Source organism: Exophiala oligosperma (genome assembly GCF_000835515.1).
Source record: "Exophiala oligosperma strain CBS 72588 unplaced genomic scaffold supercont1.50, whole genome shotgun sequence".
Taxonomy (NCBI): Eukaryota; Fungi; Ascomycota; class Eurotiomycetes; order Chaetothyriales; family Herpotrichiellaceae; genus Exophiala; species Exophiala oligosperma.
Window position 1 is genome coordinate 1 of NW_015622867.1, and position 25,040 is coordinate 25,040.

The following is a 25,040-nucleotide window of genomic DNA, read 5'->3' on the forward strand; positions in this document are numbered from 1 at the left end:
GCCGTTTTCTGACTGGAGTGGCCGGTTGCCAGTCCCAAGCAACGGCGGTGGCAATGGGGAGGTGATCAGAGTCGCAATCTCGGCTAGTGTCAACCTGACAGTAGATCGTGCGAGACGCCATTTCCTCGGTCGCGAAGGTGAGATCGATAGTTGATTCTCCATTTCTCCACCTGTACGTCGCGACCCCCGGTATGGTGAGTAACCGTAGCTGAAAATCTTGGATGATGGTGAGCAGAGGTTGGGAAGCGGCTATTTCATAATTAGTGTGGCGGTGTGTCGTCGACCACAAGGGATGGTGTAAGTTGAAGTCCCCGAGGACAATAATTTCCTGACCGATATGTCGCGTGGCGATAGTCTCCCTCAAGTTGAGGAGGGTGTTGGTTCCCACTTCGTTGTACACGTTGATTATAGAGAGGGAATGGCGTAGGACTGGGTGGGTGATCTCAAGAACGATGATATCTTTGCCGATAAACGATGCTGTCCAGGTACTGGGATCAATGCGCTTGTTGATGTAGAAGCAGACCCTCGTTCTCTTATCGTTGAGTTAGGTCAGCCGAAAATGTGCTTTCAGTGGATGGTAGGTCGTCGCCATGAATCGATTGCGCCAGGGCTCTTGAATCGCGATAATGTCATATTCGGAAATCCAGCGGTCCTGGAACAGACTCGCAAGGACGACATCTTTCGACTTCTGGACATTGTACTGTAAGATGCGTAGTGACTGATGTCTTGTCATCGATAGGGAGCTGCATTGGCACCGTTTGTGGCAGGTTCTCTTTGAGTGGCTCGGGCATGGTTGGCTGCAACCACACGAGGTTTAAGCGCCCACGATGGAGTGGCGGAGCTCCCTCTTCCCTGGGTCCCTCGCACGATGCTGATGTTGTCTTGAGCGTGCTTGGCACACTTAAGATGCAGCCGTAGTGTCGTCGCTCTCTGGTAGTCGACCCCACAGTATACACATATTGTCATGCATTTGGCGATGGTTAGTTTCACATCGCGTGTGGGCCAGTCGTCGTACAGGTGCTGGTGTGTCGGGCACTTGCACCCCTTGAACGTCCTCCCTGCCGCTATGTATGGGTCAGTCGCTAGCGAAGTAAGTGGTGACAATTCAGCATGTCCCGTGTCCGGTATCCACACGTCCTCGTTGTCGTTGAACATGTTGTCGAGCCAGGCACCGGTGTCCTGCATTTCAAACGCCTCGTTCGGGGCGTCCATCCGCTGCGTGGATCGTCGAGCTGCATTGCCCTGGGATGCTTGAACTAGGGCAAAATCCTCTTCTGTTTGCCTGAGTTGTGGGTCGATTGGCAGATCTGGCTGTTGTTGTGCGGGCTCTTGCTGTGTCGCTGGCGTTGTCCACTCCTCTCCGCCGGCTGGAATTTCCGGCGTTTGTGTCGAAATGACTTCGTGAGGTCCCTGGGCTGCCTCGGGCGCTTCTGTCAACGCAGTTGCCTGCCCTGTAATGGGAGATAAGAGTGCCTGACGCTCAGTTTGCGCGGTCACGGTCTCAGTGGATTCGCCTGACTCCTGGATCGTCGCTTGAGCCGGAATGGGTGAAGCCGGGCAAGGATCTCTCGGTTGAGCGGCCTCCCGGACGGTGCTGCTGTTGGTTGTGTTGTCTGTTCTCGGTCGCGTGGTGTTCGCTTTGGCAGGGACATGCCAATAGATACTCCGGATCTGCTTGGCTTGTTCCACTCTCTCTAATTCCTTCTTTCTGGCTGGGCAGGCATTGCTCCATGCGGTGTGGGCACCTTTGCACACCGTACAGCGCGGGACAAACCCTTCCAATCCCTTCTGTTTACAGTGTCTGGACTCGTGTAGCTCCGCACAATAGCCGCATGTCTGGGATGCGTTACATTGAGTGCCGATATGACCATAATGGTAGCAACGGAAGCACTGTTTCACCCTGCAGGCGCGGTCGTAGAGTTGGCATTGGTGGATGTGGCCATCCCATGCCATGCCAGCGTAAATGATGGCGTTGGCCATTTCTGGGTCGGTGAATTCGACGACGATCGAGGACGCCCGTTTGAGGCTGGCTTCCTTGGTCAGCCACCCCAAGTAGCTGATCTCGGCGCAAGGGATCACTGTGTAGTTGTCTGCCAGCATGTGTTGGATGGTGGCTTTCTGATCTTTGATGTTGATCGAATTGGTCGGGATGCCGTGGACAATGACACCGTAGGTCGGCACGATGAGTTCAGCTTGCTCCCCCAGACCTTTCAGCCAGCCTTTGTGCTCTTTGAGTTGTTTGGCTTCCGTGGTCGTGCTGGTGAATATCTGGATATCTCCGCTTTTGAGCTGGTACGCCGCTACCACCTTAACCGAGTTGGAGGGGGTGTTCTGCCGTATTGAGGCTTGTACTTGTTGTCGTGTCCAAGCAACTAGATGGCTTCGGTACCGTTGAACAAAACCCTGGTCCTTCAGCCTGACCGTGACAACCCGATCTCTGTATGCGGTGACTGGGGCCGAGGTCTTGTAGGCGTGTGGGCTTTGTTGGATTGGTGGTGGCGGTAGCGGCAACATGGCGCCTTTGGCCTGTGCCGCAACCTGCGCCCATGATGGCGTAGCAGTCTTGCCGCCGGTGAAGTTCGCAATGTTCAATGGTGTGGTGCCGAGTCCTACGGAGCCTTTAACGACGGTGATGTCTCTTCGAATGACCTCAATCCCCTTAGCCGCGTCTTGAATCTGCTGGAGAACGGCGCTCATCGACGGCTGCTGAAGCACCTTACTGATGAGCGCCACGGTGGATGCAATGTACGGTTGAACTACATTCCAGGGTATTTGATTGGCCCTGCCCTTATCCGCGGCCTGCAATTGGTGACTTGCTTCTCTAAGGTATGTGGCATGCTCGTTGATGTTTTCGGGACCATTGTTTACCTGCGGCCATCTCGGTGCCATTACCACGAAATCACGCGTTTTGGACGCGTCACTCGTAATAATGGCCTAAGATAAAGTAGGTTGACAAAGAGAACTAGAGAAATTTACGCGTTTTCAAAAATTTGTTCTGAGCTGTGGGTGGTGTTTTTCATGAATATAAGCTATATTCGTATTCATTTATTCATTTCGGAGCTCTAGTCAGGGTTCTTAACTATCAGTCGCTTCCCAACAACGGCGGGGAAGACTTTATTGGCAGCGCCTTCCACAAGTTTCTCAAATCGAACGGTGATACCAGGTGTTAATCCTGCTGCCTTGATTATGATATGTTCGAAAGCCCTGAGGTCGACTTTCCGTGTGTGAATTTTGTCGCTGACGACGCTCTTCCACGACCACTGGCCCTTATTTGGAAAGACCGGATCTGAGGCAGGGGAAGAATTGAACCGAGTCTATTGCCACTTATGAGAAATATTGTTGAAGATTCAGTTCAGATGCCCTCCGACGTGGGATGATAGGGAGAAAGATTAGTCATTTCTTGGTCATCATTGTAAATACATTTCGGAATCTCCCTCTGAGAGGGTGTATATATATGTGCAGGACGGAGCCATGATTGTGAAGACAATAACAACGAATTAATGGAAAAACATCTCGAGCCTGAGCATAGTCTCATATCCTCAACAAAAGATCTATCTCCAAGTCTGGGTCAACGCCCTATCCACGACTGTGGGCACGCGTCTCCTTTGAGCTATGCAGCTACCACCAGTGGGGTGGCGCATGAGTTTCTCGGGAAACGCGGTTTGATCTGATCCCGTCGGTTGCACCGATTCAATTCTGTGAACAGAGTACTATAGACCGGGGTGGGAATTCTGAAATTAGGGCAGCGAGGACGTGGAAACCACGTGTACCAAATTCCACGTGTTCAAGATGCCGAAGGATCTTCCTGTCCAGCTTCGCTTAAACCACTTAACGGTCTGATACTTGAATAAAACATTACGGTTAATGTCGACAGCGTCGAGACTATCTGACAACGTAGATGCTGCCCATTCGATCCCAACTGACCAATCGCTGTCGCTGCAGTAGTTACAGAAGCCCAACAAGGACACGGATGAACATAAGACTAGTCAAAAGGTCCTCTATCCCTTTGACGAGCTTTAAACTACAACTTCGGTGCTGTAGGATCGGTTGCACCTGGAGTAGGGCTGAAGGGCCCAATATAGCCAATTTTGATGTACTATTCTCTAGCTTCTTGCGATACTTGTGGACAGGAGCCCATCCGGGCTATGTGGTCAGGCTTGCAATAGGCAGAAATTTGCCCCTTTCCTTCGCAATCTATTATCTCTAAATGTTAATTTGATCTGCGGACGATCGTTTTTAAGTACACTTCGCTGTGAACGCAGGTGAGCAAGTAGAATAGCAATATCGAGAATGGCCACTCACAAAATAAGAGCTTTATTCGGCGGGATTGAGCCAGGGAAGCCTCTATGAACAAGTCAAATTGCGTCATTGATTTTGAGCGAATATGATTACCTTGTTCCGTACGCCTTGTCTCTAGTAGGTAGTACTTGTCAGTAGGTAGAAACAGACGATCTATGGGGGTTGGGCAAAGACAACAATTTCAAACGCCGAATGATATCACTCACGGGGGGATAATCATCAGACACTTCTCCCCAACAGACATTTGAGGAACCAACTCGTCCCAGCCTAGGTTAAGCCGATCGAATTGGCACACTTCATTCGACATGAGACAGACAAATGGCCATACCTGGAATAACTCTACCGACTCCAATAACCGTCTTGAAATCTCCTCTTCCCACAGAACTATCGAATCTGCTCTTAATGTTAGCAGAGCTTTCCATTCAGGAATAACACCTACTGTGTTCCTCTATGCTGGTTATCAACTTTCGAGTCCTCATAGAGCCATCCGGTGTACTCTACAATTACCTCGTCACCAACCTCTGGGTGCTCTTGCGCCAACCCTTTCTGAACTATCTGCTTCTGGAGATGCATGGCCATTGCGAATTGAGGGAAGATCTGGCGGCGCCGACTCTATATAAAGGTCTGACAGTACGCCAATTCCAGTTTCACAAGGACCGAAAACCGACTAAATCGGTAGGTGGGGTAGCTCACATTTGACTTCAAAGTCGCCACAGGGGCCCCTCTCAAATTCTCCGGATTTTTCCGAAGCTCGCCAAGGGCAGGGGTGATGCGGCGCGTGGCAGCCGATCTTTCGAAGTCCTCAGGTTTAAAACTCCTGCTACAGAGAGGGAAAGACTACGATCCCATGGGCATCTTGTCTTCGTTCGCAACCTGTATTACCGCGATATTGCTGTGTCCTAGACCGACCTCGTCACTCACGCGTAGCTCGCGACTATTCGGTGCCACAATCAGACAGTAGTAGTTTGGTTGCTACAGTACAACTCCGTATTCCAGAATGTCAAGATTTTCCGCTTCAACTCCAGCTCCAGGCGCATTGGCAGATTACGCATGTGATTGAGGACGACTTCACCGATCCTTGGACCTCGGCTGAGACAATTGTGATTCAGCATGGCTTTGGCAGACATACCGCCTTCTGGTACCACTGGGTTCCGGTGTTAGCTCGAAAATACCGCGTCGTCCGACGCGATGCTCGTGGACACGGATACTCAAGCGTACCGGATCAAGATGCAGAGTATGATTATACGATTGATACTATTTACGGGGAGATTATCGACACCCTTGATCAATTGCAAATCGACAAGGCCCATTTTCTAGGCGAATCTATGAGTGGGATGGTAGGTGAGATACTAGTGGCCAAGTACCCTCGCAGACTCTATTCGCTCACCATCTGTTCGTCGCCGACCTATCTGCCACCACAGGCACTCACGCTTTTTGCTTTCGGCCACGAGTCCTGGCCCACCGCGTGCCGGGTTTTGGGAAGCCGTGGTTGAGCGGAGGCTTTGTCACAAATACCGGGAACTATGTCCGTACGAGACCCAAACTATGTTCGATGGTGGATTGACCAGGCGGCAATATCGCCTGGGGAGGGTCTGGCGGAGTATGCGCAGTTCCTGTCCACTCTAGACTCGCGGCCGTTTCTGAAGCGTATCACCGTGCCCATGCTTATTCTCGCTCCAGCAAACAGTGTTGCAACAAAATTGGAAGAGCAAAGATGGATACAGTCACAGGTAAAGGGTGCCCAAATGGAGATTATTAAGAATGGCGGACATGAAATCTACGTTGGGGCTTCGCAACACTGTCAAAATGCACTGATCAAATTCCTCGACAGCTTGCACAACACTTGCGCAATTTGAGACAGCTCTCATAGCCTCTGCAAAAACGGTCCTGGTCATTTTGTATGGACTAAACATGTGAGTTCTACGTTTTCCGTTCATCAGTCTATAGAACGTCTTCACATATTGGTCGCAGTCCATGCCTCATCCGCGAACCGACTTCATTGGTGACTCCACCCGCTTACGTTTGTCTGGTGATTTGGGTCACGATGGCAAGTTCTTCCACCTAAGTCGTTCCTTTGGGTGTGTTTCCGCAGCTGGGCCATGTTGGAGGATCTTATTTTTAGCTTCAAATCTTATCATACTTGTCCAAGACTGAGTCGTCGCCTCCGCCACGGAGAAGAAATTTATCAAGCAATCGAAGAATCTACCAACGCTAACAATGCTTCTGTACGTCAGAGGCCATGAAGTGTATTGCATACCATTCTTACGAGCTTTTTTTCAAATCACGAATGCAGGGCAACCCCAGATGAGCAGCATCTGCAGTCTTGCAAAAACCGCCCATGCGCACGGACTCGGCCAGTCACTGATGCACTTTGTAGGTGCTGACATTGATTATTCCATCTTAAAGGGTCCGGGATGATCTGGTAACATATGAACGGCTTTGTTAGGTTTATAAGGGCGCAATTTCTCGTGGGTGTGACCCTGCCATCTCATACGCCAAAGACCACTGTTTGACACTAGTGATGCCATACGGAAAAGGTTCGAGTCGATGACGAAACTGGAATCATTCCAGCCATACTTCATGAAGTAAAAGAACGTCTATTTCATCAATATCAGCCAGTGTCGTACAGGTAACTTAGAAACCAACTCGCTTTTGTGACTAAGAGGTGGTGGTTTCAGGTTCTGCCTGGGAACCCCCGGTCATCAAATGAATCTCGTTAAACCTGGCCGTCTGTACCATCACAGCCCACGATATACGGAACGAAGAGCCGCTTCTTGTCTTCGCTTTTTGAGGATGTCAGATCTACCCAGGCATTTCCCTCTTCTTAGCTAATGCTTACTGCCTTTGTGGTCCCGCAAAGTGAGTGCCATAGGTTGCGCCCCTAGATGCTCTCAGATCACGCCTCAGGCGGTTAGCGGGAGGCAAACTATACAGCTCTCGTAGTCACCAAAAACTGGCATCGAGACGTGCAAGGGATGTGCCATCCTGGTTGCGCCAAGCTAGGCTTCCACGTATTAAGTCCTGTCCAACACATCTTCATACAAGTGCGGCCGTCTAAGCTCGAACAATATCGAGGACAATAGTGCAACACCCGATGCTGGTCACTTGTTTTCGTGGTAGCATACAGCACCTGAAGTCGTGACTCCACTCTAAGGAGCAAGACTACGAACACAATGCTCAGCTTATCCAGTCATGGCGATTCGTCGATATCGTCGCGAAGTCATTATCCAATGTTTCTGAAGAGGGGCGACCAGAAAACCAAGGGTTCGAATGCTTCAACGATCTCCATCCCCTCTTGACAGGTTTCTTCAGGCACCAACTAGGGGAGTGGCAATGCTAAAAAGACAACAGGGAGAGTGTATTCTCCAGAATGTTATCCTGCGCCTGTGATGCGCTAATAAATCCGGCAGAAGCTGTATTCTTTGTTATTCTTGTCCCAAATGAGGAACAGATCAACTTCCTCTAAAATCTTAGGCTCACCCTGCCCGATTAGGAGGTTTGGGGGTTTTAGAAACGAGAGACGCCAGGTCATCAAGGACTAGTTTGTATACACCTTTTTGCTTGCATTTCTTGGGTTTCATGCGATTGAGGTAGGCCGATCGGTCTTTTTCATTTTCTGCGTCTGGAGAAATCTGGAGAAAGTTCAATTTTTGTCGAGATATCTGTTTATCAGAGACAGTCTTTCGCAATGCAAATCACTTTCGCTAAGCACTCGGGGGTCCGAGGCAGCAAAACTTTTGGGCATAATCAAAACCTTCTCATCACCTCGGTCTCGGGCTCAATAATCTGGCCGTCGGTTCACGGCTTCATGGCAACGTTGAAGCCCCCCAGCAGTCGGGAGTAGGAAGAGGATTCTATCATGTGGTCTCCTAGATGACCTCCCCTTCCTGCACCGCAGGTAAAGTAGTTGCGTGTATACGAGTCTTTTATATCGATACAACGAGCTGTTGAAGTGATTTATCGAAGTAGAATGAGGGGTCAGCGAACCTAATAGCCTTTATGTGTGGGATACGATAGCCGAACGGAGCACTGCTACTCTTTTCATTGATCTTCACTATTATCTAAGCTGTCTCACAATTAGAAATGCTTAATGGTCTCTGTCCAGGTGGTCTAAACCTCCAATGCTTGTATCGCCGCGTCTTCCTATATCATCTCGATATTGTACCGTGGCGATACCTCCGGCAGGTCAGGGCTGACCGTTCGAGAGCGACGAGGTTCTGCTGTACCTAGATATAAGGCACCACACTGGAACGTACACACGTCGCTCTTAGGTTTCATGCGAACATTGTGGAGGAAACCAAGATAAAGTACGGTCGATTGGATGATGTGGAGGCGCTCCTTGTAATCTTGACTGTTTATTGTGCTTTGCAAAATTCCGTAAAATTTGCAAGTTGTATGAACTCTGTACACCGCCATATCGCATGTAGCAACAAACTCATCCTGCAGCCGCAATAGCCCTAGATAGCACTGTAATTTACTGCAACATATCATAGCTAGATACAAACGTTATGTCCGACCGTACAAGGCGCACAAGAACTCCGTCCCGCCGTCTCCAGGAGGCATCGGCCTCGCAAGCACTATCACTACACCAGGCCCTTGTTACTCGTAGCGCTCGCATGAAGCGCAAAAGCGACGGCGATAGCCTTGCAACGAGGGCTAATAGGGCAAATTCAAAGCGTCGTGCTGTGTCTCTAGGCCCTCGTCCCTCTCGAACAGCTAGTCCTGTGAATGTTGTAGCATAAATTTACCCTTTGCTATCGCGTTAGATATTCGCATCTGGCACAAGCTTTTTAATTTGCACATTCTTGCGTGTGAGAATTGTGCGTCGGAGGACAAACGAACGAGTGGCGGGCATTCAACCTAGATACTCTTTGACTTTTGCTCACTCAATAGGGTCTAATAGTATAATTTTCGTCGAATTTTGTATTAGTGTATTTCACGAGATGAAATGGTGTATCTGGCAGAGCGACCATTAAAAAGGCCGAGAGTGCCTGTGAATTGTGCCCCTCGGTATGAGAAGATCACGTTCACTTACTGAGCTAAAGGTGCGGGGTCCTGAAATAGTGTCTTGATGCAAAAAACTTGACCATGGGCATCAGAGCAGCATAAGTCACCAGAGGCCAACATAAGTTGTGTGTAGACGTACCCTCCAGGGCCATGGTGTTCGAAATGTGGTCATGCTACGCTGCACGGTGCTGTAAATATCGTACCGAGAAGCGGTCCATGGAATTCGGGCGATAGTGCTCTAAGCTTAGACCCTAGAGTCTATTTATAGTCGGAGTGGTCATTTTTTGCTCTCGATCTCGTGTCTTAAGCGCCCAGGTTAGATGACGGGTCACATCATGTTACTTCTCATGAAACAAGAATTACTCGCTAGAGTTGTTCCTTTACTCCATATGCATTCCCCAAACAAAGCTGTATTTTTAAAATACAATGTGATACCCCATGTTTCTTAGTTCGAGAACGGTACATGGTGTTTACATGTCAGCCACCAAGACAAGTAATTATCCTCAGGGGGTCCGCGCGTTATGGTGTGCGTACACTCTAGGGTACGGAGCTGCAACCTCAAACTAAATGGCAATGAAAAAGACACCACACCCAGCTCAGATCGAATTTTTGAAACGCGTAAATTTTTGTAATTTTCCAGATAATCCTACGTTATCTTAGGCCATTATCACGATTGACGCGTCCAAAACGCGTGTTTTCGTGGTAATGGCGCCTAGATGGCCGCAGGTAAACACCGGCCCCGAACACATCAACGAGCATGCCACATACCTCAGAGAAGCATGTATCCAGCTACAGGCGGCGGATAGAGGCAGAACCAATCAGATACCATGGCACGTATTTCAGGCTTACGTGGAGTCTACCCTGGCGCTCATTGGCAAGGTGTTGCAGCAGCCGTCTGTGGGTGAGGTGCTCCACCAAATCCGAGACGCGGCAAAAGACATCCAGACCATTCAGAGAGACGTCACGGCCGTCAAGAGCTCTATAGGACTAGGCACTACACTCCTCAACTTGGCAAAATTCAGTGGAGTCAAGACCGCACAGACAACGTGGGCGCAAGTTGCGGCACAGGCCAAAAGCTCCACGTTGCCACCGCCTCCAGTGCCAGTACGACCGGGATCACATACCACAAAGAACCCAACCACAGTAACCGCATACAGAGACCGACTCGTGACAGTCAAGCTCAAAGACCATGGCATCGTGCAACGGTATCGCAGCCATCCGGTTGCGTGGACCGAACAGCAAGTACAAAACTCCATACGAGACAACAACGGCACGAGATCGGTCAGGCTCGTCGCGGCGCATCAGCTCAAAAGTGGTGATCTGCAGATATTCGCAAGCACGAGCGCAGAGGTCCAACAACTCAAACAGAACAAAGGATGGTTGAAAGGCCTGGGAGAGCACGCAGAAGTAGTCGTGCCGACCTATGGAGTTATCGTCCACGGCATTTCTACTAGTTCCATCAATATCAAAGATCAGAAGACGACCATTCAACATATACTGGCAGACAACTATACCGTGATCCCCGACGCGAAGATATCGTATGTGGGCTGGCTGACCAGAGAAGGCCCCCTCAAACGCGCATCTTCCATTGTCGTCGAATTTGCCGCGCCAGAGATGGCCAACGCCGTTATACATGCCGGTATGGCATGGGAGGGCCAGATACACCAATGTCAACTCTATGACCGCACCTGTAGGGTGAAACAATGCTTCCGTTGCAACCATTATGACCACATCGGCGCTCAATGTAACGCATTCCAAACATGTGGCTATTGTGCGGAGGCGCACGAGGCCAAACACTGTCGGCAAAAGAGAGTGGAAGGGTTCACTCCCCGTTGCGCAGTGTGCAAAGGTGCCCACACCGCATGGAGTAATGCCTGCCCAGCAAGAAAGAAGGAATTGGAGAGAGTGGAACAGGCGAAACAAAACCGCAGTATCTACTGGGACGTGCCTGCTCGGAACTTTGAGACACACCCAAGGATGGACAACGCACGCCACAGCACCACTGCCCAGGAGACTAATTCGTCAAGAGACTCTGCCCCGAATCACACTACGGCGACACAAACGACAACCCAGGTCCTGGAACAAACTATCAGGACTGCGGTCATACCAGCAGACAGAGAACCACCTTCACCCTCTGGCCCAAGAACCAATCACTTGATTGAAACCACCCAAGAGGCATTACAGACATCCACAGAAGAGACCACCACAGAAGCACCTCCTGGACATGAGGAGCGGGAGATACTTGCCCCAAATGCTCAGGAGGATTGGGCGACACCAGCGACCCAACAAGACGGTACACCGCAAGCTTCGGCCTCCGTGATCGACCCGCGACTCGGGGCGACCGAAGAGTCCTTTCCCCATGGCCAAGTTCCGGAGGACAACCAAGCCCAGCAATCGGTATACCCGCTAGATGGGATAGAGGGGAATCTTACCATGCCGGAAACAGATACCTGGTTGGATGAGATCTTCAACGATGAAGAGAACACGTGGATGCCCGATACGGTCCAGGATGAGTCGTCACCAGCCACATCTGTAGCCAACGAACCGCACTCAGCGACGAGAAAGATTTTCAAGGGGTGTAAGTGTCCTGAACACCAACACATTTATGACGACTGGCCGACGCACGATGCTGAGCTCACTATCGCAAAATGTATGACAATATGCGTGTACTGTGGGATGGATTGCCACAGACCACCGTCATTACGCATGCATTTGAAGAGGGACAAACACGCCCGAAACAATATAAGCGTCGTACGGGAAACAATGGGAAAGGGGAGCTCCACTACTCCCTCTTGGACATTCAAACCGCGCAAAGAAAACACCCATCATGGTCGAAGTACCCGGAGCCAGACAACCACAAATAGTGCCGACGCCAGAATCCAGCTATGGTAGAGCACTCGGAGCTTCACATCTTACAGTACAATGTTCAGAAATCCAGAGACGTCGTCCTCGCCCGTTTGTTCCAAGACCGGTGGATCACCACATACGATGTGCTGGCAACTCAAGAGCCCTGGCGGAATCCGTTCGTCAATACCTCTTACCACCCCCTGAAGACACATTTCCGACTGCTCTACATGAACGACAAGGAAACAAGAGCATGCCTTTACATCAACAAACGAATCGATGTCAGCACGTGGAACGTATCATTTATTACCAAGGATATCGTTGCTTTGGAGATTAGTCATCCCACACTACATCACAAACTATCCATCATCAACGTATACAATGAGGTAGGGAGCAGTACCCTTTCCGACTTGAGGGACTCTATCGCTGGACTGGGTTCTGACCATGAAATCATATTGCTTGGAGACTTCAACCTACACCATCCTCTCTGGTCCGCAATAGGTCACCCTACTCGTGGGATCGGAGCCTCGCAACCTCTCCTCGCAATCATCGAAGACTTCCAGCTCCGACTGCTCACCGTACCAGGCACTACCACTCACAGATGGAAGGATGGGGAAACGACGATCGATCTGACATTTGGCAGCGAGGGCGTGGCGTCCCGTACGATCTACTGCCGAGTGGACACCAGTCGAGACTGTGATTCTGACCATCTTCCAGGTGCCACGGCCATCGCGTGGGACTGGTTACAAGCCAAGCCGACCAAGAAGCGTGTGTGGGCGAAAACCAACCAGTCGACACTTCGGCATACGGTTACCGAGAAACTTCCCAGGGCACCGAACGCGGTGGAACTGGGGAATGAAGGCGACATCGATCGGTATGTCGGCTTGATCATCAATGCTCTCTGCGCCGGGATCGACGCCTCGACTCCCTGGTCTGACCCATCGCCACGCTCCATACCGGGATTTGGTCCGGAATGCAAAGACATCTGCCGTGAGGTTCAACAATTACGCCGACTGTGGCAACGGACGAGGTCTGATAAACACTACGAGGCATACCGACAAGCACGCAACAAAAAGGGACGACACATCCAGAGGCTTCTCCGGAACACCCACCGGCAGAGAGTGGAGGAATCCTCTAGCTCAGACTCGGGCCTGTGGAAACTAGTCAAATGGGCAAAGAACAGACATGATGTGGCGCCCACGTGCACACCAACGCTCAAGAAGCCCGAAGGTGGACTTGCTCGCCAGGCTCAGGAAAAGGCGGAGGCTTTACGCCAAGCCTTCTTCCCACCACCACTGAGCGCCGACCTGACAGACATCGACGGATTTGAATACCCGACGCCGTTTGAATGCCCGGAGATTACACCCTCTGAGATTGAAATGGCGATTCGAAAAGCGGCACCGAACAAGATGCCCGGCACAGATGACATTCCCAACAACATCCTCCACCAGACACTAGACCTCATCCTGCCTCACCTCCACAGGCTCTTCAGTGCCTGTCTCTTGCAGGGGTACTGCCCGACACATTTCAGACAAAGTATCACGGTCGTTCTTCGGAAATCGGGAAAGGATGACTACACACAGCCAAAGTCATACCGGCCAATCGCCCTTCTCAACACACTGGGCAAAGCGTTGGAGGCTATCGTCGCCGCCCGGCTGAACTACCTGGCCGACACGCATCACCTCCTCCCCAGTCGACATACGGGAGGGCGAAAGCTGGCATCGACAGATCACGCTCTCCACCTCCTTCTCCAGCGCATATATCGGGCGTGGGCGGAAGGTAAGGTAGCTTCACTCCTCCTCCAGGACGTGTCGGGAGCCTTTGATAATGTGTCTCGACCGAGACTGTTGCACAACCTCAGGAAACGAGGTGTCGATCCTACACTCGTACGATGGATTGACTCTTTCCTGAGCGACCGGTCTACGACCCTCAAGCTTCAAGAATACACAGCCCCGTCAACACCCATCGAAACTGGAATACCTCAGGGAGTTGTTTCTGAACAGCACGTGACGAGGTAGCGTGTATGCCCACCAGGCATACACGCCAAGATGGAGTCTATGGCTTGGCTGCCTAGATAGGCAGACGAAGCCTACAAGTATATAAGTACCTAGAAGCTCATAGGTTAATAGGATACACTTGAAGAATCACATTTACAAGTCCTTGCGCCAGGCCTGCATAGGGCAGCGGAGCGACCTCTGTCTCGAATCCATCGAACTGGATGCTCGCCATTCGGTCTCGCATAAAACTTTGTATCCACTTCCTCGCTGGTGTCGGAATTCCGCGTTCCAAGAGGCGCGCATCCAGCGTAGAGTCATGTACCCCATTGAATGCGCCTTTCAGGTCAAACGCAACCAGCGTGACAACCTTAGACCTAAGCCATGCTTGATCGATTGAATTGGCCAGGACCAGTAAGTCCTGTTCCGTCGTCCGACCTGGCCGGCCCCCAAACTGTGTGTCCGGGAGCAAACGATATGCCTCCGCGTAAAAGGACAGCCGGCGTGCGATTACTGCTTGAAGCAGCTTGCCCAGCGTGTTGAGGAGCGAGATGGGTCGGTATGCATTGGGGGTGGTGTAGTCGGGTTTTCCCGGTTTTCTCAGAACCACAATCTTGGCTGTCTTCCATTGTTGAGGGTAGTGTCCCAGGTGGACCGACGCTGTGAAGATTCGGGCCACGACCTCGGCGACATATGGCCACAGGTGCCACCATACCAACATGGGCAGTCCGTCTGCACCGGGTGCCGTCCGCTTCTTGGCCAGTTTGAGCGCCTTAGTAATCTCCATTTCCGTAAGGGGCTCCCATGAAATTTCTCTCGGCGGGACGATGATCTCGGGTGGGGGCTGCTCAGTCGAAGGAAAGAAGGTCTCCATGAGTAGCTGCGCTTTTTTAGGGTTGTCCGCGACCTCATTATCTCCATGTTGAGAGGTGGGATATTCGCATAATCGTCCCGTCGCTGCAGGTATGGTGTAGCCCGCCACACCGTCCGGGAATTGGCTTGGTCCAGGAAGTCTTTCCAGTGCGCCGCCTTGACCTTTTCGATCGTGCGAGTCCACGCCCGCCGTTTGATTCGCATCTCGCAAAACACTGCCTGTGTCCTTGGATGGTGAGGGCCATCCGTCGCACATCCTTTCTGCCATTGTCTTCGAAGTCTGTTGACCCCTTTTTGCTGCGCCTTGAGCTCGGGCGTGAACCACCGTTTCGAATATGGACTTGGCCTGACAACTGGAGTGAACTGGTCAACTGCTGCTGTAGCGGTGGCGACAAGGTTCTTCGCTATCCTCTCAAGTTGGTCTTTGGTCTCAATTCGCTGTGTGTCCATCATTTCTCTTTGAACCTTAACCCCAATTGTGGCCCATTCAGCCCTTTCGTAGGCTTTACGGGGAGGCCGCTCCGGGCGTTGTTGAGGCCGCATGTCCCATTCTGAGTAAGTTCCACGGTGGTCGGAGCCGAAATTGTCTTTGTATAGTCCACTTTTGACCAGGAGGGTGGGCGTATCCGTCAGCGTTAGGTCGAGGGTTGACTTTTGCCCGGGCCGATTTAGTGCCCAGAATGTCGGGGTACCGCTAGGCAGGGTCCAAGTGAGGCTTCGCTCGTGGATGAAATTGATCAGTTCTTCTGCATGCACCATTACTCGTTCGTATACATGGTTACTGCTCCATGCTGGGTGGTGGCGGTTAAAATCGCCCGATATAATCAGCGTCGTTACTCTACACGGCCGACGGGTATGTTCTTGTATCGTCGTGTTGATCTTGTCAAGTGTGGGTTGCATGTTTCGTGCGTCTCGGACATGGTGGAGATTGACCGGTTCGACATACACCGAGAAGACGAGCAGTTGCCTCTCTCCACGCCAGATTTTAATCGCGGTGATGTCGGGGTCGTTGCATCGGATTTGTCGGTGTGATGAGGTTGAGATGCGCTTATTGACGTAGATGAGACTGCGAATACGTGTGTTATCGTCGTGAGGGATAGGTTGGTATCGGTACCAGAGGCGGTGGTTGACAAGTGTGCGGTAGGCTGACATAGGGGGTTCCTGTATTAAGAGAATATCGAGGTCTTGTGTTGCGGGATCATTGATCAGTGCTTCCATCCCCGCACGCGATTTCATAATGTTCAGCTGCAGTATGCGAAGATTGGTCTCACTCATTGTCGAGAGTCTCGGTTGGTCGTTCCCTCACATTCTCTCGCTCCGGTAGGGTGAGCGCCGGAGCATTCGAGACACCTCGCCTCGCGTCCTGGCGGGCAATCACGGTGGTCATGCCCGTCACCGCAATGGCGACACCGCTTTGCCTCTTTACAAGACCATGCCAGGTGACCAAATCTGAGACATCGATGGCACCTCTTCCTCTTCATTTGGTACTTCTCCACGCTTTCGATGTATCGTTGTTTGTGCAGGATCCCGTTACTGACGGTCCATTCTGCCGCGTCGGGCGTATCAAACCATAAGCCGAGTGACGCAGAGACTCCCAGTGGCTTATCACTCTGCTTCAGCCACGCGATGTCACTGATAGTAGTGTTCCTCGCTTGCATTTCGTTCTCCTCCATAATTCTGTGAATGACCTCCTGTTTGTTCTCCGGTAGCGAAATACCTTCCGTGGGAAAACGGTGGACCACGACGCCAAATCGTGGCTTGGCCAGTTTTGTGTCATTGCCGAGTTTCTCTAGCCATCCCGTGTTGGTTTCGGCCGTGGTCCAGGAGTGCTCATCTCTGAAGCGAATCACATATCCTGTTTTAGTTGTTCCGACTCCTGCAATCTTGACCTCCTTCGTTGAGTCGGTATTGCTGAGTGCGTCGCGAATGTAGGAATTGGCTGCCTCGATGGGGAGGTATCTCGTGAAGGTCGGGTTCCCCGGGTCGGCGTTCGGTGGCGGGGGTTGGGTACTTATACGGAGACAGTTTCGTTCCTTGAGCGGTTGCTCATTGCTTTCAGTAGTTGAGGCATTAATCGTCGTCTGGCCTGCCCCACTGCCTGCCGCCACCGAAGCCCATGAGCGTGTAGCGGGAAGCGAAGCAGAGTACGCACTCAACTGCCCGCGGAGGGTTCGTATCTCCTCTTGGAGTTCGGTATTTTGTGTCCAGAGTCCCTGTTGCTCTTCTCTGATCGCCACCAATTCGGTCTGAGTGTTCTCGATGATAGTTCCTTGATGTTCAATCGTTTCCTTCAGGTCGCCAACCAATTTGACCAGTGTCTGCAGGGTCGTTTCTCTTTCTTCTTCATCTTCCTCATCTTCATTGCTTTCGATGTCACGAAAGGATAACTGGGTGTCAGGGGCGAGGCGGGTCGATCGGCGGGTCGCAGTGCGGGTGCCCGTTGTCTTCAATTTCTCTCGCACCTTCGCGCTTGGGATGATCTTGCGTCTCCCTCTCGGGGCGAGTTGGAGCTGCGCTGGGGCCGAGGTGTTGGACGCACGTCCTGGAGTTATGGTGATGGTTGACATTGTCGTCGGGCCCTCCCGACGCTAACGCGCGTCCCGCGTCGGGTCCTGCAGGGACTTCTTGGGACGCGTCGCGTGTCCGCCTCTTGCCCTCGGGTTTTACAGTTGTTATGCGTGTACCTTTTGATACCACGTTGTACAGTAATCGTGAGATACAGTAATGTGCGGAACTCTCACGATGTACAGTAATCGATGCCACTGAGTCGTTCCCGAAACTGCCCTCCCCCTTGCAGACATATTGCAACTTTCCGCACAGAAAGCTAGAGAGAAAAGTGGATTGAGCCTTACAATATATGTAATAGTGCTCTCTAAAATATCCTCCAATTATCAATATATCTCCGTACCTTGGCATTATCAGATATCGTATGACTTATTTTAAGAACTTCCGATTAAAACACGCATTGACACAGGCTTACGCCTCGATGACCATCAGCCACCCCTCCACCCTCCAAAAATGCCTGCGCCACATCTGAGCGATCACCCATCAAATTCGTCTAGATGACGTTTCAACGCAGAGTCTGATCTGATCTCGCTGACCATCAAGTTGAACCTGTGATATACACGATGAGCCCGGACCTCAAATTATTAATTGGTGGAGATGGCATCCAGGTTGAGATCATGGTCTTTCATCAAGTCATGATAAAGGCCAGCCCAGTATTTGCGGCAATGCTGAAACCAGATCAGTTCAGGGAAGGCGCACGCTTGACTCAAGACAAGCAGCTTGAATTGCCTCTTCCTGATGACAATGTGGAGGCGATGACGGCTCTTTGCAATATTCTTACCCTGCAGCCATGGAAGGTTCCAACGAGAACCGTTACACCAGATCTGCTTGAGAATATAGCCACCATTGTTGACAAGTATGATTTCACCAGAGCTATTCAACCGTGGCCGGAGATTTGGTTTCAGCAAGAGCACATCCAGACCGAATTAAATAGAGTGGAAGGTCTTCCCATGGATATTCTGCCGAGATGGATACACATATGCTATCACTTAGGTTACTCACGTCACTTCAAGATACTCACGTCGGCGTTGACTACCGGGTTGGGCATCGATAATTTTAACCAGAGCTCAGTTGCCGACAATTTCGCAATGCTTCCTCAGGTTATTGAAGGTGAGTCGCATCGCATCTCATCAAATCTAGGAATGGTTAGCTAGAGATTGTTTTTAATTCAGAGGAAATTCACACCATACAACAACGATGTGCCGACAGATTTCGACGGCTCAGTCTAGACCTAATTGACAGGCTAGAACAAGGGCAATCCTGCAAGGCCATGGAATCGTCAAACTACAATGAGCGCGAAGCTTTTGATTGCTCGTCCGTTCTCCTCGGAAATGCCATCCTCGCTCTAAGAGAGACATTCGGACCTGGCTGGAGGCTCGAGGAAGCGTGGACAGGTAGTCTCACTGAACTATATCAGCAGATGGAGAAGATAGCCAGGAAATTAACTGGCCCATCACGGATTTGTGACTTCTCAGGCTACGGAAGGACGCAAGATCACTGCAGCTGTATAAAGACAACCGACTTGCTGAGTCCAATGAAGCCAATATATGAGCGTGCAGCGACAGGACTACGACTAGAGGAATTGGGCAAAGCTTTCTATCGTGAGATAGTTGAAGTTAATAGTTGAAGTTTAACAAGGCGAATAATATTCAGCCCTCGGGAGCCATCACTTCGATATGTCGCGATTTTCATAATGCAGTTTTATTTGTTTCATAATGCAGTTTTATTTGTCTCATAATTCAAGCAGGGGTAGGTGTTGTATTGATCGTTTTAACACTCAGAACGACACTTGGTCGTCTTCGGGTAGAAATCAGCCCTATATGAGCTTAGTCATTTCTACCTGACCGACTAAGTATCTCTGTCATCGTAGAGACTCCATCAAACGCCGGTGTGGTGATGTGTCACGTCAGCGGGAAAGGAGATACACCAGTCTACTGAGGGAATGGTAGATCTATGAACAGGAGACAGTTGAAAAGGCTTTGACGGGTATCAGAGATATATTTCGAGAGTGGCAGCGCCAAGAGAAAATGTATGCCCTGCTGGGCCCACGGAAGGACATAAGACTACTTGTGCTTTGTCTGCTCTCTCCATCGCTTTCAAGATCTCTTTTCTTTCCTCAATATCATCTTGTGTAATCTTTAGGCCGCACGATGCTTGGAAGTTGGAACGAAGACATAGATTTTGACAGAGCAGACAAACCACCGACACGTGTCTCGATCGCGCCAGGAGTCTTTAGGTATGCTGATTTAAGCGAGTCAGCGAGTCACGCGGTTCTTACATGATTCGTCTTGCCCAATTACTGATCGCCACATTTACCGGGGTAGTCTACCAGGCAATGCCGACCATCATATCATCTGGTATCTGCCTCTTTCAGCACGTTGAAAAAGCTGGACACGACTCAGTACCGGACAGTGGGAAATGCCTCGCAGAAAGTTCTTCTATGCCATCGCAGAATGTCAATTTTTGTCGGAGCCAATTATATTTATTCACTGGCCGTAAACGGCTATACAATCATGTCTCTAAAGCCATCTAACCTGACACAGGGAAAGGGCACAAGCGTGGGTGACTAAATGTCCCGGCGCGAAGTTCAAAGGATTCCAAACTTTGGAAGAAGCCAAACTCTACCTAGAACAACTCGGCTTCCATGACTATTAGATGGATATCGAGCATGATTTAAGCCATCAGAGGCTCAGTCCGACTTCCCCGCACTACTATGCTGTGTCAAAAGGCCGTGAAACAGGCGTATTCACTTCCTACAGGTGAGATTGTACGTTAAAAGCCTTGCAAATCTGCAGAATTAATTTTGGGATTTTCGAAGAGACGGCGCACAGCCTCAAGTACATAAATCCTCCGGCGCATGCCACAAGGCATATGGAACTGAGGAAGCGTGCGCAAAAGCTACGAGACTGTCTCAGTAATGAGTGGGAGTCTCGTGAAAAGCAGGAAGAGATTTGGAATCTGATGAAGGTCCTGCATCACTAAGTTCAAAGGACCTGATACTGTCCCTGGAGCTTTGGTTGCCTCATCTTTGAATTGTTGACAAGGGTGTCGTTATTTTCAGTTATGGTGCTCTTTGAAGACGACTGAAAGACGACTGATGACGAACATCTCCTCCAGATGAACGACATTCTAGAGCCTCTTCCAGATATCTGGTTCGAAGAAACTTGGCCGCGAGCTAAAATCTATTTCGGCCCTGGACGGCAAAGGCTAGGCCCATGTTCCGACGACCAAGAGGGAACCCATATCGACCCTTTAGAGGTGCGATTGAAGGAGCATAAGCCGAATGATATCGATGATATGGAAGCAGACATCATTACGTCCCTCATTCGACGTATTCTGAAGTATGATCCACGCCTGCGGAGGAACTTTTAAAGCGCCCTTGGTTTCAAGATTGACACTGTCGTCTTCCGAGTCCGGATTCACCTCATGCCTCTATGAAACACAGGGACAGACTGTTGCAGTGTACTGAAGGTCATGGAAGCACCTATCGCCGATACACAGCGCTCGGTAGCTGCGAAAGCTTCCGCATAGTGTTTTCGTACGGCGCAATCGCTTACACATACAAAAGCTATCGTCGTCGCAAACAGGCTTACCTGTGGTCTCCCCATGTCCTCAGTTCTATCTTCTTCGCACGGGAATAATCTCATTGTGTCAAGACCGATATGGAGATCCTCGTACAAATTAGCACAACATACCTTTTGACATTCTATCTCCGGGTCGAGCAAAAGCCATAAGGGCACGGTGTTCGCGACTTAATCAAGATCGCCCAAGTGGGCAAGTTTTCGATTGACAATACCCGCGATGATGAGGACTCAGTAGATGAACAATGACCTATGAAGCTATCCTATACACATGTACACTCCATAATGACCTCTCTCTTGCTGCCGTACCTAGGCTTGCCATGCTGCCGACCATACTCATCTTATAGGCCGCTGCTCTGTGATCCTCTGTGAGGTTGGGAGGCGGTTTTTCCAATTGATGGTTACATGACAGAAAACTGCGTCTGCCTGGTCTAGATCACGAATAGGTGAAGATGTCCTGGAGCGGCAGCGAGGAACTTGGTCCGAACGTTCTAGGAAGGGGTCTTGGCCCTCTGAAAAGACCCACCCTATGGTATGTTTATAGTATTGACCATGTCGTTCTCCCGTCTACAGCACAAACGATCAACCCAAGTACCTTCACATCTGACTCAACAGATTCATACCGAAAAATCCTCTTGTTCTCCAAACTCCGCAGCATTGCACAATCTGGAGTCGAGATGTACGACTGGTCACGGAAAAACCTGTCAGCTCAGTATCACTGTTACGCTGAAGAATGTTAGTTTCGAAACCGACCGTTGAAGAGGCCTTGACCAGAACGGCCTCAGGGTTGAGAGTACTCGACCTCGACGAGTGACAATTGCAGGAATGTCGTGTAAGAGGTATGTTGTAGTGACTACTCCCAGCTATATAAGTTTGACTCTGGAATACCACCATCATCTGCTGAACGATCGGTTGCTTGAACCAGTCTGTTGGCGATTGCGGCGGTGCTAACTCTCTAGGGCACAGTTCCGATTGCTATGCTATCTATACACGGTTGCAACTCCCCCAGGACGAATCTTTCCTGGGTAAACCTTTGGATCGGCTATTCACATGGGTCTACCGCTCAATAGGTCATGTTGATCATGATGGTCTTTGGCTCGGTAAACGCCTGCAACGCCGCCCGTCCACACTCGCGCCCCAGGCCACTCTGCTTGCTGCCTCCAAACGGCGCGTTGAGGAACGTCAAGCTCACACAGTTGACGCCGACCATGCCCGAGTCGAAAACACTGGCAACCCGGAGAGCTTTGTTGATGTCTTGGGTGAAGACGCCCGCCATGAGACCATATTCGACGTCGTTCGCCTTCTGGAGGACCTCTTCTTCGGTCTTGAACGAGTTGAGCACCGACACCGGGCCGAAAATCTCTTGCGTGTAGATTTCGGCATCGCGAGCCACGTTTGTGAAGACGGTCGGCTCGACGAAGAAACCTTTGCCCTCCTTCTTCTGGCCACCGACCAAGAGCTGACCTTGGTGAGCACCGCGCTCGATGAATCCATTCACACGATCAAATTGGATCTTGTCGACAACAGGACCCATGACCGTTCCGTCCAAATCTGGATCCCCCATCGTCTTCGATCTGTCCTGTAGTGCTTCCTTGTACTTTTGTGCGAACTTGTCGAAGATCCCTTCCTGGACATATACTCGCGTCGCGGCAAAGCAAACCTACAGTCAGGGGTTAGCGAAGATTGGGTGCCATCAGGGGACGATAATCACACCTGTCCAGTGTTTGCGGCGAGCGCATTGACACACCACGTAACTGCATTGTCAAGATCGCAATCATCGAAAACGACTGCTGGGGACTTTCCGCCCAGCTCCAGGGTCACTCTCTTCAGGTTTGAGTTGGCCGCCATGGCTTGGATCTTCTTGCCCGTGGGTATCGAGCCCGTAAAGCTCACTTTGCGAATGCGCATGTGGCTGGCGATGAGGGCTCCAGTACTGCCATCCCCGGAAAGGACCTGAAAGACACCTGGGGGAAAACCAGCTTGTTCAATCAATGGACCGAGAGCCAGTGCTGCAAACGGCGTCTTTTCTGAAGGCTTGAGAATGAAACAGTTGCCCGTTGCGAGGGCCGGAGCAGCCTTGAGACCGACCGTGCCGAGAGGGCCATTCCAAGGGACGATGCCAGCCGTGACACCGATTGGCTCATTTCGAGTGATTTGCATGAAGCCGTTCTCTTGGGGAAAAGCCTCTCCCGCGAACTTGTCGATCCAGCCGGCGTTGTACCTGAATGCTTCGGCCGCCAGACCAATTTCAAACTTCCCAAACGAGCCAAACGGGGCGCCCAGCGTGATACGCGTCAACTCGGCCAGTGGCTTCATATGCAGCTCCAGGAGGTAGGCAAATCTATTCAGAATGTTGCGTCGTTCGGTGGCCGTCACTTTCTTCCAGGCTGGGAAGGCTGCCTCGGCGGCGGCGACGGCAGCGTCGACATCACGTTCGTCGGCGAGGGAGACTTGATCCGATACCAACGTTCCATCTTTGGGGTTGTAGACTGACAAAGTCTTCCCACTCCTGGAACTCTTGTATTCATTGTTGATGTAGAGTTGTGTGGGCAGCTTCCCAACGGAGTAGGGGAGCGATGTGCTGTGGGAGGTGTGGACGCCCATCTTGCTCAGTGCTCACTCGTTGTCTTGAGCTGCGAACTGCGATTCCACCGCCTTATCAGGTATCAAGTATCAAGGTACTTGTTTGCGAGGGACCAAGCAACGAGTAAAGTACTAGTCAGGTAGACAACGGCCTGATCTTCGGCCCGGGATCGGTAGGTCTTATCTTATCAGGACGATTAGGACAGATCCGAGTTCCAGGTTAATGGCCTGTTCCGCGGCTATGAGCCCAGGCCCCTGACAATGGACATGGCCGCGGCTATTGGACGGTCCGGTACTCAGTCCGGCCTTGTAGCCCCAGCTTATTCCTCTGTCTAGTCCCCCACATCTCTGTGACCGCCCGCATCTGCGGGGTGCATTGGGCAGGTATTGGGCCTGGGGAGATTCCCAGCACCCCCTAGTCTGCCGCCGTGGATCTTAGTATCGTCGTTGCAAGCGGGAGAGGTTTTCGTTAAGCGAGGCTGTGCCACTCGCCTCCTTCGTCGTATCTATGGGGATAAAAGCCCGGCTTTCCCTGCTCACGCATACCTGTAGGCTGACAATCTCGCCTTCGACAGTACATAGAGCTTGAACTCGATTTGTCTGCTTGACATTGGCACCATGTCGTCCGAGAAGGCAAGCGTCGGTGGGACGTCCACGCACGTCGTCGACGACAATCGCCTCCAACCCATCGAGACCACCGACGATGTGGCTCCAGAAATCATCGGTATGAACATGCTCGCCCTCGCCCTCGAGACATACTATACATGATACTGACACCTGAGACAAGGCGGCCAGATGGCCAACCTCCCACCGGGCTACTACACCAGCGCCAACTTCATCGGCACCGTGGCGGCTTACAGTCTGGCCAACATGTCCAATTACGCCGGCTACGTCATGACATTCAACCTCCTCTCCATCATCAACCAGGACCTGGGCCCGGACCCCAACTACGTGTGGATCGCCACGGGCTACACGTTGGCGGGGACCACCGGCGCCATGCTCTGGGGCCGATTGAGCGACGTGTTCGGCCGGCGGTGGTTTTTCATCGGCGGCAACTGCTCCGCCCTGCTGGGGAGCATCTTGGGGGCAGCGGCGCCCAACATTGTGACCTTGATCTTTGCCCAAGTCTTCATCGGCCTGGCCTTGCCCTCGCAGCTGAGCTTTTCCATCGGACTGGCGGAGCTGATCCCCAACAAGTGGCGTGGGTACAACAACGCACTCTTGTTCTTCATGGCGGTGCCGTTCTCGACTTTTGGGCCCATCATTGCCCGCAACTTCCTTCTCAACACCAGTA

General features: G+C 51.3%; 6 protein-coding genes across 6 annotated transcripts in view; 3 read left to right on the forward strand and 3 right to left on the reverse strand.

The window, feature by feature from the left end:
- Positions 1 to 603: 603 nt before the first annotated feature.
- On the reverse strand, positions 604 to 2,889 carry PV06_11672 (uncharacterized protein; the record flags this gene model as incomplete). Its single annotated transcript, XM_016413383.1, has 1 exon — positions 604 to 2,889. One exon carries the CDS (start codon positions 2,887 to 2,889, stop codon positions 730 to 732), a length of 2,160 nt encoding a protein of 719 aa, XP_016256233.1. The 3' UTR covers positions 604 to 729.
- A 1,706-nt stretch (positions 2,890 to 4,595) lies between these two features.
- On the reverse strand, positions 4,596 to 4,878 carry PV06_11673 (uncharacterized protein; the record flags this gene model as incomplete). The annotated part of the gene is made up of 2 exons (XM_016413384.1): positions 4,596 to 4,692; positions 4,739 to 4,878. 2 exons carry the CDS (start codon positions 4,876 to 4,878, stop codon positions 4,596 to 4,598), a joined length of 237 nt encoding a protein of 78 aa, XP_016256234.1.
- Positions 4,879 to 5,822: 944 nt separating this feature from the next.
- PV06_11674 (uncharacterized protein) lies at positions 5,823 to 6,155 on the forward strand (the record flags this gene model as incomplete). Its single annotated transcript, XM_016413385.1, has 1 exon — positions 5,823 to 6,155. The coding sequence occupies one exon, from the start codon at positions 5,823 to 5,825 to the stop codon at positions 6,153 to 6,155; it is 333 nt and encodes a 110-aa protein (XP_016256235.1).
- A 3,856-nt stretch (positions 6,156 to 10,011) lies between these two features.
- Positions 10,012 to 12,022, forward strand: PV06_11675 (uncharacterized protein; the record flags this gene model as incomplete). The annotated part of the gene is made up of 2 exons (XM_016413386.1): positions 10,012 to 11,884; positions 11,997 to 12,022. 2 exons carry the CDS (start codon positions 10,012 to 10,014, stop codon positions 12,020 to 12,022), a joined length of 1,899 nt encoding a protein of 632 aa, XP_016256236.1.
- Positions 12,023 to 16,284: 4,262 nt separating this feature from the next.
- PV06_11676 (uncharacterized protein) lies at positions 16,285 to 17,584 on the reverse strand (the record flags this gene model as incomplete). Its single annotated transcript, XM_016413387.1, has 2 exons — positions 16,285 to 16,429; positions 16,485 to 17,584. The coding sequence occupies 2 exons, from the start codon at positions 17,582 to 17,584 to the stop codon at positions 16,285 to 16,287; spliced, it is 1,245 nt and encodes a 414-aa protein (XP_016256237.1).
- Positions 17,585 to 24,364: 6,780 nt separating this feature from the next.
- Positions 24,365 to 25,040, forward strand: part of PV06_11677 (uncharacterized protein) — a gene marked incomplete at both ends in the record, with an annotated part of 4,990 nt that continues 4,314 nt past the window's right edge. Inside the window, 2 exons of the mRNA XM_016413388.1 lie at positions 24,365 to 24,470; positions 24,534 to 24,947. Of these exons, the coding sequence (XP_016256238.1) occupies positions 24,365 to 24,470; positions 24,534 to 24,947 (520 nt within the window). The remainder of the gene's footprint in view (positions 24,471 to 24,533; positions 24,948 to 25,040) is intronic.